The sequence below is a fragment of the Nannospalax galili genome, unplaced genomic scaffold (assembly GCF_000622305.1).
Source record: "Nannospalax galili isolate Female #2095 unplaced genomic scaffold, S.galili_v1.0 scaffold39, whole genome shotgun sequence".
NCBI lineage: Eukaryota > Metazoa > Chordata > Mammalia > Rodentia > Spalacidae > Nannospalax > Nannospalax galili.
The window spans coordinates 56,343-72,633 of NW_008346683.1; the positions used below are offsets into that span (position 1 = coordinate 56,343).

At 45.7% G+C, this 16,291-nt stretch overlaps 1 protein-coding gene across 1 annotated transcript; it reads left to right on the forward strand.

Moving 5' to 3' along the window:
• The first annotated feature begins 3,379 nt into the window (after nucleotides 1–3,379).
• Nucleotides 3,380–13,177, forward strand: LOC103742152 (apolipoprotein L2-like). Its single transcript, XM_008843162.2, has 4 exons — nucleotides 3,380–3,436; nucleotides 7,272–7,368; nucleotides 8,582–8,708; nucleotides 11,706–13,177. Exons 1-4 carry the CDS (start codon nucleotides 3,380–3,382, stop codon nucleotides 12,568–12,570), a joined length of 1,146 nt encoding a protein of 381 aa, XP_008841384.1. The 3' UTR covers nucleotides 12,571–13,177.
• The last annotated feature ends 3,114 nt before the right edge of the window (nucleotides 13,178–16,291 follow it).

Here is a 16,291-nt window from a genome sequence, read left to right on the forward strand (position 1 = left end):
TTTGCTCTTTGTAAAAGCAGATAAGGTCCTAGAAACTTTTGGATTATTAAAAAATATCACAATTTTCCCTCCAGTGTCAGAATCAGAGCTGTGTGACACTGGGTATGGCCCTTCCCCCCCGAACCTCTAATTTTTCACCTGATGAAAGGGTTAGGTTGTCCGCTCGGCCCACTCCCACCACGCTGTTGCTGCCTTGGAGGCCAGTGGTTGGAACACAGCTTGTGCAGGTGCCACAGGGACCATGGGAAAGTGGAGACCAGGAAGCCCGTGCTGGTTCTCACACTCTGGGTGTGCAGGAATTTCAATTCCTTGGACTGTCTGCTAGTTTTAAAATGCATTTCAGAATAAGGTGTTTTTCCCAAGAAGCTGGTTGTGATGAAATGACTCTGCCCCTGACCTCTAAACTTCCCAGTTCCTGGCAGCATCGTTAAACAGGAGAGGGTGAGGCTTCAGGGTGCTGGCTCTGACATGGCCAGAATGTTGCCTAGGAAGGGAATTTCTTCAGAAATCCTGCCATACCTGCTCATACTGTGGCTGGCTCATACGCCTGTGGGGGCCAGAAGAGGGCTGGAGTTACAGGCAGTTGGGAACTCCCTGACATGGGTGCTGGGATCCTAACTTGGGTCAACCACTAAGCTATCTCTCCAGCCCCTGAAATATATTCTTTTCTCATAATGTTCTGCTTTTAAACATTACTTCCTGAGATGCTGAATTGTGCGTGCTTCCTCAGACAGCCGTACATTTTCCTGAGAGCTTTAATTCCCTTTGCTTTGGTTGGTTTGTTTGTTTCTTGCTTTTTGTTGTTGTTGGGTTTGGGGGGGGGTCTTTTTTTTAAGACAGGGTCTCCCTGTAACTCCAGCTGGCCTGGAACTCACTATGTAGACCAGGCTGGCCTCGAACTCACAGAGATCCGCCTGCCTCTGCCTCCCGAGTGCTGGGACTAAAGGTGTGCCCCACCTGTCTAGCTAGCCCAGCTCATTTCCTTTGTTTCCTTCCATCCTGTACTTGTGGCTTTCACTGCTGAGGCAGGCGGTGGAGCCCATCTCCTGTCTCCACGTGGGTTCTAGTCCCACCCTCCTCCAAGAATAGAGTGGGAAGAATGACAAGGGTGCAAAGTGGAGGGAAACTGTCAATTGGGATTATCAACCCTAAAATATGATAAAACAATTTATGGAGGCTGGAGAGATGGCTCAGTGGTTAAGAGCACTGGCTACCCTCGTAAAGGACCTGGTTCCATTCCCAACACCCATATGGCAGCTATAACTCCAGTTCCAGGGGAGCTGGCTCCTTCTCGGACCTCCTCAGGCATTGCACGACACGGGTGCACTTACACACATGCAGACAATACACTCATACACGTAAATAATAAAAATTTTAAAATTAAAAAATGGAAAACAATTTAAAACATATTGGGCATTGAACGACACGGGTGCACTTACACACATGCAGACAATACACTCATACACGTAAATAATAAAAATTTTAAAATTAAAAAATGGAAAACAATTTAAAACATATTTCCATATGGGATTTAAATGAAACAGGTTTGAACTCTCAGTAGTGGGATGTTAGCCAAGACTGTTTGCTCTGAGAAGTGTTACAGCTCTGGGGAGTGCCGCAGCTCGAGTCCTTACAGGGTCCCAGCACCAACCAAGAGCAGTTCCTTCCAGAGCAAGTCTGTAGGTCACCCGTAGGAGTAGCAGGTGATGGAGATGAAGCAATATTGGGGATGAATTCCTGTCTGCTGCAAACGTTTAGACTTCCAAGGCTGAGGAAGGACTGAGTACCCGTTGCCTGCATCAGCTGGTCAAGTCCTAGAGGTTGGCTCCAGCAAGCTCCACCTCTGGGACAGAAGCCCCAGCCTAGGGAAGCCTCCTAGGAGTCGGTCTTAGAGGCTGTCTTCCTTCTCAAAGGGGCCAGTCACCTGGGTGTCAAACCCGACGTCATCAATCAGGCTTCCTCATGAATAGAGCAGGAGCCAAAAGAGACAGATCTGGGCTTTGAGTTTTCTTTCTCTTCCCCTGTGGCTACTGCAGGAGTTCTACCACTGTTCTGTCAGTCTGAACTGACAGGGCGCCAGCCTGGCCTGAGTAGATCCAGATAGGTTGTAAATGGGCATGCAAATAAGTTGAAAAAATAAAACCATCCAGGGAAGAGTCATCAAGCCTGCTGGGGAGGGGAAGAGCCCTGAGCCCACCAAATGTTCGCAGTCAGGTCCTGAGGTTTCCCTTCCGCTTGGAGACTTAGCTCAGCTGCGGGTTCTGTGTCTTTGCTGAGGCAGCTGCTGCTGCTGCTGCCTTAACAGCTGTCAGTGGTCCACTCCCTGCAGCTTCTTTACCCTGGAGGCTTGAGCCTGCCAGCACTTAGAAGGCTGTCAGAAAGGTCCAGGTAGGGGGCCCCACCTACTCCAACACTGCTTCCTAATTTTCTTTCAAAGCATGATGTCCATGATGTACTGCATCAAGTGTCCTTTCCCCACAGAACTCTGCACTTAACTCCATTATTTTATGTGTATGTGTGTATTGCCTGCATGTAGGGAAGTGCACCCGTGTCATGCAATGCCCACGGAAGTCAGAAGAGGTTGTCAGATCCCCTGGAACTGGAGTTACAGTTATTAGCTGCCATGTGGGTGCTGGGATTCAAACCCATGTCTTCTGCAAGAGCAGCCAGTGTTCTTAACTGCTGAGCCATCTCTCCAGCCCCACAATAATTCTTATCATAGTTAGCTCCCCGTTCCCTATACATAGCCTGCTCACAGGACTTCAGGCATTTTGTCGTATGTGTTAAGGTCTATCTAGTCAAGTTTGTGTACCCAGATGGTTCTCGGTGTGAGTTCGTCCACTGGAGCCTGTTCAGCCTGTGTAGTGTCACTCCCTTAAACAGGATCAACTCTTTCTCTCTCACAGCCGTGATCAGCTGCCTGTCGCAACTCTCCAGTTTTCATTCCAAGAGCTCTTCATTACTCCATTGTCATGTATTTCTACTCTGATTACTTTTGATTTCTCTCAGGCAATTTTCCACATTGATGCCTTCCTTGTTTTTGTGATCTTAAGCTACAGATCCATAGTTGTTATGGTTTCTTTTTTCGTTGCTATAACAAAACACTCTGACCAATACCAACTTAGGGAGGAAAGGGTTTATTGGGTCCCTGGTCACAGTTCACCAGGGAGCCCAAGGTGGGAACTCAGGGCAGGAGCCTGGAGTCAGGAGCCAGATGGAACACAGGCCATGGAGGAATGCTGCTTAATGACTTGCTCCCCTGGCCACTGTTCAGCCTGCTTTCTTATGCAACATAGACCCATCTGCCCAAGGGTGGCATCACCCATAGGGGACTGGGCCCGCCCACATCACTCAGCAATCAAGAAGGTGCCCAACAGACATGGCCACAGGCCAGTCCAAGGGAGACAATCTCCCAATTGAGGCGGCCTCAACCCAGGTGTGTCAAGGTGACAGCCAAAGCTGTCCAGCACAATAGTTAAGGAGACTTGCTTCTGCATAGAGTTATCTAATACCAGAAGGTAAAGATGTTTGTTTTCTCTAGACCTTTTGATTCAGTCCTGAACTCTGATTTTTTTTTTCACTCTCATATAGACTCAAGGCTTCCATGAATACGCTGTGGGACTGTGGGATTGGGAGACTCCCCTGGCTTCCATCCTCATGTCTCCCTCTCTGAGGCTTGACCCACACTCTCTGAGCTGTCTGCCTTCTCGTCATTTCTCCAGATAGCCCCTCCGCCCCGCTCTACTTTAGTCAGCTGTGCCTCCCCGCTCCAGTGCTGTCTTCCGAACATTTCTTGGAAATGTTTGTCTCCGGTCAATCCTGGTTCACTTTTCTTGGCAGCAAGGTGGATAGAAGTGGTCTACACACGCTTAGTCTTACCTGCTGGCTGTGAAGCAGCCATCACCCTTAAAGGATTCAGACCCTGACAAGCCACTTCACATCTGTGTTTTGTTTTACTCGTCTGAACAGGGACAGGAGTCGTGCCCTTTGAAGGCTTTTGGAAGAGCACTGTGAGTTATCATTGATGAAGTCTTATAGCAACTGGGGTGCAGAGTGAAGTCCGCACATGTGAGACACTGTTATCTGCAGCTGTTATGAGGCCAATAACTGCCCTTCCTCCCACATTACTGAGGGAGGAGTAGCTTCATGGCCATTTGTGTTCTGTGAACACTGCATACACCTTTGCATTCATTCCTCCTCTTCTCAAGGCAAGATTACCTCAACAGAATTTGAATTTCTCTCTATATACAGCCTTTTTTAAATCAAAGATTTCTGAGAACGTGTAAGAGTGAAGGAATGAGGGAGTCTTTTAGATAGACCCACTGAAGGGGTACCCCTGTTGCCTCACCCTGTTCAGCATGGAAGAAGCCAGTGCAGTCTGCGTCATGGTTCCCTACTGGCAATTTGGGTAACCTCTTCAGAGGATGGTGTGATAAGAATAGGAGTAGGAATTGGCTAGGCAGTTAGGGTAAAAAGACCCCCAAAGAAAAGTAACCAGTTTCTTGACTAAAAGTCAAAATGTCCTTGGGACTGTTAGCAACATACTCTGTTCCAAAGGCCAAAAACGTCAAAAGTATTTGGGAGCTTGTATCTACTCCTTAAAAGATTTTAGAGTTACCTCTTCAAAGGAGGGGATGTTAGAGTACTCAAAAGCCCCATAAAAATAATAAATGAAGCCGGGTGTGGTGGTGCATGCCTGTGGTCCCAGCACTTGAGAGGCAGAAAGAAAAAGAAAGAGTACATGAAGTTATCAGAAAAAAGTGATGGAGAGATATGGGAGGAGTTGGAGGGGAGGGAGTAGGCGTGGATCTGATCAAAACACCTTCTATGCATGTATGAAATTCTCAATAAATTTTTTAAAGCTAAAAAAATAAGTGACTGAAATGAAGGCAGAAGAAAGATATTAAGGACGGTTAGATGCAAGCAAGGCTGAAGTTTCTACACAAAATGCAAACCGCGGTGGTTTGTGCATTTTGTGGTCAGTCACATGTTCCCAAACATTCTAGCAACTAAGAGCAAAAGGAAGGCACAGCCACATGCTAAGTACATGACAGCCACATGCCAGGTACAAGACAAGCTAGGCCTGAAAACCAAACCAGCTGAACTAGTCAGAAGTGTAGCCATCCCTGGTGCTGAGACCAAAGAGAAAAGTCTTTCACTGATTCTCGCAGTGTGGCTGGTGGGCAATGTTATAAAGAACACCCTCAAGCATCTTTCCAGTTAATATGTGAGTGTTGTATGGACTTTTAAAGACATCCTTCAGGATGAGAGCAACCCAGTAGAGCAATGGCGGGTGGGGAATGAAAGCAGACAGTGAGGAGCTCAGAGTACTGTCAGAGCTGCGTGGCTTGATCCAGAAATTGATTTTTAGCATGTTTAGAGGAGTGGAAAAGCTGCAAATCCTCCAACTAGTCTCCACAGATGCTGTTTCTTCATTTTTTGACAAGAACCAAAAGGTATATGTTTAAAATCCTAAAAAACAAAATGAAGGAATGTGTATCCTATACACTGTCTATATTTGAAATGTTAATACCATGTAACCCGGGCACCCTATTCGAGAAATGTCATAAGGAAATCATTTCAAATGCAGACAGTTAAGCGCAGACAGAACATCCTTTGCTCAGATCGGAAGACATGACATGCTAGGTACATGACAGCCACATGCCAGGTACAAGACATGCTAGGCCTGCAAACCAAACCAGCTGAACTAGTCAGAAGTGTAGCCATTCCTGGTGCTGAGACCAAAGAGAAAAGTCTTTCACTGATTCTCGCAGTGCGGCTGGTGGGCAGTGTTATAAAGAACACCCTCAAGCATCTTTCCAGTTAATATGTGAGTGTCATGTGGACTTTTAAAGACCTCCTTCAGGACGAGAGCAACCCAGTAGAGCAATGGAGGGTGGGGAATGAAAGCAGACAGTGAGGAGCTCAGAGTACTGTCAGAGCTGCGTGGCTTGATCCAGAAATTGATTTTTAGCATGTTTAGAGGAGTGGAAAAGCTGCAAATCCTCCAACTAGTCTCCACAGATGCTGTTTCTTCATTTTTTGTCAAGAACCAAAAGGTATATGTTTAAAATCCTAAAAAACAAAATGAAGGCATGTGCATCCTATACACTGTCAATACCATGTAACCCGGGCACCCTATTCGAGAAATGTCATAAGGAAATCATTTCAAATGCAGACAGTTAAGCGCAGACAGAACATCCTTTGCTCTACTATTTTCATAATTGTTAGAAATAGCATAAGGTCCAATAGTTACAGGAGAAGAGTTGAGGATAACAGCACACCGCAGGGGTAGGACGGTTTTGGGGAAGATCCCAGGACCTCTTGAGATGAAGGATGTTGCAGAAGCAAGGGGGTGTTGTCCTCAGGAAACCACAGAAGACACCAGTGAATTCACTAAGACAGAGATTTGCCACTGGGCACAAGACGTTGCTATGGAAAGAGAAGAGCCATTCACAATACACAAGAGAACAGGAAGGAATACACCTGTGTTTTTAAGGCAATGTAGTCTTCTAAAAGATGGGGTGTGGATCAGAATGCCTTGGGTTCAAGTGTTATCTCTAGAACACTGTGAAAATTCACATATTTTATTAGCTGAACATGTTTTCATGAACTGTTCTTTAAAGTGAAGTCGCAAGGGTTCCAACATGTAGTATATGTATAATCACTTAATTTTATGAGTCAGGAGCCCAGAGCATCATGTACACTTAAGAATCATAAGCAATTGTCATTAGTACAAACATGGTTCTTACTCCCAGGTAGCTACCAGAATATTCCTCCTCATGTCTCTAAAGTGCAGATTCTGTAGGTTGTTTTTCCATGGCTCTGACCTCAGCTAATCACTTCCAGGATGTCTCTGCCTTATGAGGGTGAGGGCAGAGGGGATAGAGCCAGATGTTAAATAGCAGTGACAGAGCCAGAGTAAAAGAAGCACTTTGAGTTAAGACTTGTTGGTTCTTGGTAGCCAAGGGAGTAGTTCCTCATGTCTCTAAAGTACAGATTCTGTTGGTTGTTTTTCCATGGCTCTGACCTCAGCTGATCACTTCCAGGATGTCTCTGCCTTATGAGGGTGAGGGCAGAGGGGATAGAGCCAGATGTTAAATAGCAGTGACAGAGCCAGAGTAAAAGAAGCACTTTGAGTTAAGACTTGTTGGTTCTTGGTAGCCAAGGGAGTAGTCCAGTGGAGGAACCAAGGGACCAGATCCCTGACCACCTGCTTTCCCTGCAGCTGTCCCTGCCCCATCCCATAATGTGCTCTCTCTTCCCTGCAGCTTGGACACCTCAGGAGCTGTAAAGAAAACCTTTCAGTGCTACCACAGAAGACCCAGAACACAATGGACATTGTGAAGAAGGTGGCTCTTTCTTCAGGTAATCACAGCCCTCTTCTCTGACTGCTTCCTGCTTGTGGCCTAGAGGTACTGAGGCCTCCATACCCAGTGCTTACTGAGACATTGAGGACAGCAGGCCTTGTGGCCTAGTGACAACTTCCAATGTCAGTACGGTTGGCTGTCTATTTTGTACAATTTGAGTCTGAGGTGATTCAAACATTCCCAACACAGACTAAATACATCAGTTACCTTTTCCAAGTCAGGTCCTTTCGGGTTTGGCCAGCTACATATCTGTAGATGACTATGTATTTTATTTATTATTATGTATGTAAGGTAAGCTATAAAAATGATTCTCCCCCTTACCATGTTCAGTATACTCTGATATTACCAATTCTATACCCTCTTGGAATTCTACTATTGACCCAATAAGTTAACATTGGAATCCACTAATGAGTTTAAAGCCACATTTGAAAACGTTGATTCCACAAACAGTTCAGTGTCTGGACATGTGAGAGGCTCATGGTTTCATGGAAGCCAACACCGGTGCTGTCACGATTGCTAGGGCTTCACTTTCTGAGTGCTCTTAGCTGAACAGTTCATTTGACTACAAAGAACCATGACACCTCCCTCGTGTATGAGTCTTCTGAGCTGCCATCCCACAATACCACAGGACAGGGGTTTTCAGGAAACGTGTCTCTCTCAGCTCTAGAAGTCAATGTCCTTGATGAAGGAGTAGCAGGTTGGTTCAGGTTGGTAGCAGGTTGGTTTGCAGAAAGAGCCAGTTCACTGTGTCTTGACATAACCTCCCGTGTGTACGTGGAGAAGAGGAGGAGGAAAGAGGGCAATGGGGAGAACATGTGCAGACACACATGCATATGACAGATAAGTAGATAACAGATGATAGATAAACAACAGAAGGAAGACAGATAGATAAGCGCTATCTTCTTTATTTTTTATTTCTTTGTACCCTACTTGTTAGAAGGATACAAATGCCATGGATTAGGGCCCTATATTTAGGGAATCACTTAATGTCCATTACTTCACTTCCTTAAAGGTCCTGTCTCAAAATATGGTTGTTGGGCATAAGGAATTTTACATATGAACTTAAGGACATAATGGCATCTCTAACACTGGTGATGTCATTAGTAGTGATGGTCACATGCTTGGGAACAAGGGGTTTTGCCATTTTACCTCCTTGATATTTAAGATTGTCCACATTGTCTTCCAACCCCATTCCTCTTTTTCCCATATAGAATCAAGACGTGTTGTCGAAGAAATTGCTAATTACCTGACAGACACACTGAAGACAGACTACCTGGGTCTCCTGCTGACTGAAGATGCAATCTGGGAAGCCATGGTGGGAGAGGCAGGATTGTCCAGGTGACCGCTGCAATGCACCCATCACCACAGCCCTCACACCACTGGCACAGGCAGGCCTGCATAGCTGGTTTTCTCAGGACAGACACATCAATCTAGTCAGCCCCAGGGGTGAGGGTTTGGGGCACTTTGTCCCAACAATTCATGAGGTGTGTTGGCCACCAAGTTATTCCCTGGTAGGGATTCACTTCAGGTTGATTGGAAATGGTACACACAGATGACAGGACCATATTTGCCATCTTCAAAATATGTGTCCTGGGCAAGTTAGCTTTCACTTCCTGACTTGGCTTCATCATCACTGAACTTCAGTGTGAGATAAATAGGATCTTGCATGTGGAGGGCTTAGCATGTGGCCAGCACATAACAGATGCTCATGAAAGTTAACTTTGGAAAACTGTGATAAGAGATCAGAGCCAAGAGTCTCATTCTAGGAGAAAGGAATCAAGGACTTGTTTGGGATCAAATCAGAAAAGTCTGTACATGATTACCTTGTGTTCCCAAGATCTTGCTCAGCCTCTTTTCTCCCCCCTTGAGAAACTATAACACACAACAGGATTCCTCTGTGGGCTAAGGCAGTGGCAGAGCCCAGAAGGCAACTGAACTGAGCTGTGTTGGACCCTGACTGTCCTTGCCTATTTCAGGGACTCCAGGCTTATGTCTTGTAAACCCACATGTGTCATCTGTTCTGTGGGAATAGGAATCCAATGAGATATGATGATATCATGGGATGAGCAACAGATCAGAAGTGAGGCTCCAAGTGCCAGGACGCTTCCCAAAGTCCAGAGAAACCAGGGCTAGGAGCACAGCGAGAGGTCATGAGTAAATGGGAGTGGGTCTTGATAGAGGACTAGTTGGAAAGCTAGGACAGCAGGGAGGAGAGGATGAGGGAGAAAGTGACTGAGCAGAGATCAGCCTTGGGCCTGAAGGAGACATGTAATAGGAAGAGGGAACATTTCCTCCAGCCCTGCTTCAACCTCACACTTCATGGGCATCCAGGGCTGTGCCTGGTGTTGCCTCCACATCCTACGAGAGCTAGGGAGATCTCAGAGGACAACTGGGACTCTCTCTTCCATTCTAAATGTCAGGAAGGGTGTGTGGCTTACAGACAGCTTCCAAAGTCTGTGTGGCTGAACGACAATTTGCATAATTCAAAAGTCTGAGGAGACTTCCATGTCCCCACCATGGAAGAAAGCATTTCCCCTATTATCTTGTGCAGATTCAGGTGATTTCTGACCTGAAATGATGAGGTTACTACATCAGGGTCACAAAGTCCCTTACATCTTTGTGCGGGGTTTTGGTATGTTCACTTGTAACACGGTCACCACCTATGTTGTCAGTTAGCCTGGTGACCTCTTTCTTTAAGATCCTGTAGACTGGAGCTGGGTGCAGAATGGGTATGTGGAAAGTCAGCGTGCAGTTAGGATTAGCAGCAGCTCTCCTGCTTCCCTGTTAACTTGAGCAGGAAGAAAAGACCCTGTGACCTGGAGGAAAAGACCATCAGGTAATAGCAGAAAGAAAACAGCATTAAATCATCTTGAGGGTCTCCTCTACCACTGAGGTGTTTTGTTTTTATTTATCGTTTTAAGTTCTCAGAGATAGCTAAATGGCAATGTCTGAGGGAACAGTCCCAATGAGCCCATTTTCCTTTTTGATACCATCTGCGAATTATGGACTGCCATAAGCCAACCACAGAGTTGAGAATGTATTCTAGAAGAACCTGCTGGACTCAGGGAAGAAGGTTATCCCATAGTTACACATGACCACAGAGCAAGAGCACAGGTTAAAAATCAGCCAATGAAGAGACCCACAGGACAGAACCTGGGACAGAGTCAAACTTGAAGCTTTTATCCTTTGTACTTAATTGAGTTCTGCAGTATGTGTGACAGATCCCATGGACTATTACTTACCAAGAAAACTCACCCTGAGAAAGGAAATTCATCCTGAAGCAGGTTCACATAGTCAGGAAGACACTGTTCAGAACGATTGTCCAAGGGGACAGAGATGGAGTCGCTCTGCATACAGGGAGAGCTGGAGACACACAGCCACCAAGTGGTGAAGGCAGTAAACAGCCAGTCACTAGCAGGGACTCCAAGAACAGAGCAATTCCAGTGACAGTGACCTCATGGCACTCCTCCTTAAAGCCAACTTGGGGTCTCCCTCCCCTCATGAAAGCCAGTACCTTTGGTCTCCAGTTCCTCTGGAGGTCAGAAGTGACACACAGTTCCACCACACACCACATCATTAAGGTTGAGTATTTTTATAGAAAATTCTTGGAAAAAGATGAATGTCGGAGCCTTGATTTTCCTGATTTGAAATATTTACAGATGTTTAATGATATAACTTGCATATGTTCTACACTTGAAAAGCTGAAAAATGTGTTGACACCATGTACAGATAGACTAAGATGATTTTAATCAATATTTCTAAAGCATTGCGTTTTTACTGTCATCAATCCCATGAGTCTCAGTAAAGAAACTTACCACTTTGACATCACATCACTGATAAAAAGGGTTCAGACTGTGGAGATTTACAAATTTAGGCTTTGCACACTTACGATGCTCAATCTGTATGTTTCATGGCCAAGGTCCCCAGGCAAGTGCAAGCATTCCTGCAGGCAGGACATTGCAGAGGCTGCACGTGACTTCCCAGCAGCTGACGGCAAAGGGAGCCTCTCTGAATCCCTGTGTTCATCTACAGTTCCCAATGGGAAAACAGTGTGATAGTGGTGGCAATGACCTTGAGTGAAAGCATCTTTATCAAATGCCTGTCACTATAGTCCTTCAACAACTCTTTACACATTGTCCCCTATGGACTGAGGACCATGGGACATCTATGATATAACAAATGTCCATAGTAGAAGCAAAATTATGTACCTTTGCAAAATTATTTTCCATCAGCTTTTTGGTGTAAGTCTGTCATTTGAACAAGATGGATCATAAGGATCCCATCTCGTAGCTAAAAAGACTGACTTGGACTTGATCTTGACCTCTACTCTTACAGGGAGGAGGAAGCCGCAATACGTGACGCTTTGAAAAAGTGTGTAGCACCTTGGGCCAACAAGGACAAAAACTGTCTTCAAAAAGAACTCCAGGACAGGAAAAGGTTTTTGGAAGCCTTTCCTCGCTTGGAAAAGAAGCTTAAAGAGTACATCACTCAGCTCCGAGATATTGCTGACCATATTGCTCAGGTGCACAAGGGCATTGCCGTCACCAATGTGGTAACCGACTCCACTAGCGTAGCCTCTGGAGTCATGGGTATTGTTGGTCTAATTCTTGCACCGTTCACAGTAGGGGGCAGTCTCGTGATTTCAGCAGCTGCACTGGGCCTGGGAGCAGCAGCTACTGTGACCAGTGTTACCACTATGGTTGCAGAGGAAGCAAGCAGGATGTCAGATATGGCTAAAGCCAGCAGCCTAGTTTCAAATGCCATGGGCATAATCAAAGAGATTGCACAGATCATGCCTATGGTTACAATCAAAATTGCTAACGCAACCATAGATTTAATTCAAACCCCCAAATCCATTGCACAGCACATCCGTGCCATCAAGATGGCCAAAGGCAACCCTAACTTAATAGCAAATGCCAAGAACCTCACAACCACTGGAACAGTCTCTAAGGAGGTAAAGGATGTCTTTGGAGGCACTGCTCTAGCACTGTCCAAAGGAGCCCGGTTCAGGTCTGCAGGAATTACAAGTATCTTTGTTGCATTAGATGTGTATCACCTTGTGAAAGATTCAATACATCTGGGAGAGGGAGCAAAGTCAGAGTCGGCTGAAGAGCTACAGCAAATAGCTCAGAAGCTAGAGGCGAGGTTGAAAGAGCTTGTCCAGATCTACAAGACTCTGCAGTCAGAACTGCCTAAGTGAGACCCTCTGCAAGCAGCACAGGGTCAGAGGAGATGGCCTGGATGGGGAAGGGACATAGTGGGGGCATTTTGTTAGAGGGGAAAATAGAGTGCGATGAAGTCTATGGAACTGAAAGATTTCTATTTCTGCCTGAACACATTGAGGTTAATGTAGATGGCTAGTGGGTCAAATAGAAGATCCAACTACAGTATGAATTAAGGGATCAGAGGAGACTTGAGAGGGTGGGGAAGGGGACTAAGGGCACATTGGGGGCTTGGCTAGAGATGGTTGTATGGGAGAAAGCAATAGGAAAGTGAAAAAAACTGGAGAGCTGATGATGGCAGAAAGCCCAAATTCGTTCTGAATATGGAGAAGACACAGCAACCCCCACCATGGTCCATCCCAACAGTATGATGTTCCAGTGAGCTCAAGTCCTCACTGGAGTGCTCTGATCCCCATGAGGCATGTTATCCATCTGGCCATCAGTCCACTGCCAATCTCCACTCCTTTCTTTCCAATACCAACAATGTCACTATACCCTTCTGTCCATCAGGCTGACTTCCCTATGAGAATGTTAAAAAATGATACTGATGATGATGGTGGTGGTGATGCTGAGGGTGGTGGTGAATATAAGTGGGTGGGTGGGTGGGTGGGTAGGTGGGTCTCTTGGCAAGTTTCTAACTCTCCACAGGAGCAGGATGACTTGAGGGGCCAATGAAATTCTAATGAATGTTTGTAATATGCTTGGTCAGTGGTTCACTTGGAGGTGGAGAGTGAAGACAGAATTTAATCAAAATTTAAGATTTTGTGGTGTGGAGATGTTTACTATTTGGGGTCTTTAGATATAGCCTGTGAGCCTCAGTTTCCTCTCAAGCTGGGGACAGGGTAATGGACGAGACAATGTCTCAGATTACCTGACTCTTCTCTTCTTTTGTTCTATTAACTTTGGTTCAATAAATATTAAGTGATTGTTCAGGAAAACTGTGTTTGAAACAATCAATTGCCACAGAGAAGGCATTATGAGACCCAGTAAAAAGGCAGAAAGATTCAGGATGACACCAACCGTAATCTTCTGTGGAAGCTATGGACTAATGTGAAGGCAGGGGAGGCAGAAAGCCTGGTGGTCCCTGTCACACGCGTCAAAGGGAGGGAGTTATGATGGTTATAACATGGTGAGCAGTATGTAGATGGCTTCATTCAAAGTCACAACGTGTCTGATCTTGTCTCGGCTGACACCAAGGATACTGGGCATGGTTCTAGGACTGACGTCCTCGAGGTCCTTTGCAAAGCTCCACATGACACTCCAATGGCAGGGAGGTTAAGCAGGGAAGACAGGTAGAGGTTTTATGGCCATTCTTGATAGTTGTGACTCAAGATAGTTGCACTTAGGACATGATGGATCCTTGCCTGACACACTGAGGCTGTGTTTTATTGGGTAACTGGAGTCATGGGCACAAGTTTCCTGGACTTCCCTTTATCATGAACCATCTGCCAGTGGGTCAGGGAGCAAGTCCTTCATTGATTTCCCCTCTCCATCCAGGCATTTAATTCAGACTATGCCACCTGAAGGCCACACTGGGACACTGGGTGAAGCTCATACATATCAAGCTGGGTTGAATATAAGGGCATTCTTCAGCATCAGCCAAGACTGGTATTAACTAGGATCTGGGGCCTATGTGCAAGTGTGGGCAAGAGTCAGCTGTAGTGGAACCAAGAGAAAAGACGGAACAGGAAATTTCCTCATCCAAGCTGCTCTCACGTTCCTCCTCCAAACCTCTGAGAGCCTCTAGAATGGTCTTGCTCATGGTGCTCCTGTGCCTGTACACTGTGCCCATGGGGCCACATCATCCCTTGAGAAAGGAGATATGATTAAGCACATACTTGTAACCCTTGGATGACTTCCATTATCCTTAAAACAAACCCAATTTCATGATGTCAAAGGTGCCTACTACAGACATGGATGTACAAAGGTTCATTCAGAGGCAAGACTTATGCAGAGAAGATTATTAAGGTGCTGATTCTGGAGCAGGTGGAGGGACCAAGAAGAGTGGTGCAGGGGGCAGTATTAGTGGATACAATGATATGTTCATCATTTCATCACTCATGTGGGTGATTAAACCACCTGGATCATCTGAGGAACTTTCAAGGAACATCCTCAGAATCTTCCTTTACGTGGAAAAGGTAAGAAGCTCCACATGGGCCTGCACCAGGCAAGGGGTATCAGGCCTCCATATTCCATGTGGGCATCTGAGTGGAAGCTCTGAGCAGGAGCAGGAGCACAGGATGTGCAAACCTATCTCACCATCTCTGTCACTCCTGAGGAGCCTGCTGGACTTAGTAAGTCTTTTTGTATGCACGACCCTTGACCCTCGGGAAGGCTTATCACCATCCCTCTAAACCTCCATTAGTCCATGTTCCCTTGTGACCAATATTGATTCCTCCATTTCTTCCTGAAAGAGCCTACAGAGTCATAGCCACCTTGCTACCTCTCACCTGAATAGTGTCTTTCACTCCTTCATCAATCCGTCAGCTCTTGAATAGTTCGCATACTTTCTTAGATATCCGTGATGCTGAGTACCTTAAGCACCGAGTTCTGAAATTTCCCCTGCACCTTGGTAATTAAATTCCCTGTGACAACCCTGCACCCAATGCAATTCTAGTGTAATGCTTGTGTGAGCTGAGATTTTTTTGGATGTGAGCAACATAAGCAGACTCTGGGTGACGTGAACAAAAGGAGCGTCCATTGGAGGTAGTTAGCACGTTCACAGGGTGGAAGAAAGAAAAAATCCACTTACACCGCAGACAAGTGAGCCCAGCTCCAACCCCAGGAACTTACAGTCCTCTTCCTAGTGTTCTGCCAGAGCTGGCTTAGGTCCAAACACCTGATGTCCAGTGTCCCCCATTTAGGCTTCACATTCTCATTTTTCTCGCAAGGGAAAACAAGAGTTTGGGTCTTGGGTTTTACCAGATTAGGCACAAAGGCATCATGAGCAGACTTTTCACTCCTGATAAGATAAGCAAAGGATTAGACTTTTTCTATGGTAAGAAATACAGGGTCAGATAACTTCATGAAGAATTTCCCAGTCTGGATCAGATGTGTGAGTAAAAAATCTTCCTGAAGTTCTGTTCCCAGCAAAGACCTGTGTTAGAGAAGTTTTACTTAGCTAGGATCTCTTTCAAGCACACACAAATGTCTGTGTGTGTCTCTGTGTGTGTCTGTGTGTGTGTCTCTGTGTGTGTCTGTGTGTGTGTGTGTGCGTGTGTGTGTGTGCGTGTGTGTCTGTGTGTCTGTGTGTGTGTGTCTGTGTGTGTCTGTGTATGTGTGTCTGTGTATGTGCATGATGTGTGCCTGTGTCTGTGCCTCTGTATCTGTGTGAATATCTGTGTGTGATGTGTGTTTGTGTTTGTGTATGAGTATGTATATGTCTGTGTGTGATGTGTGTGATGTGTGATGTGGGTGGTGTGTGTGTGATATCTGTATGTGCCTATATATATGTATGTATGTATGTATTTCTCTGTGTGATGTATGTCTGTATATCTGTGTATATGTCTGTGTGTGATGTGTGTGTCTATATTTGAGTATGTGTCTGTGACTGTGTGTATCTGTGTCTCTGTGCATGCTCATGTGTGAGTCCTGGTGTATGTGTGCCACAGTGCTCATGAAAGGTCAGAGGAAATCCTCAGGTGTCAGTCATTTGCTTCCACTACCTCTGAGATAGGGTCTCTTGTTGTATGCCACTGT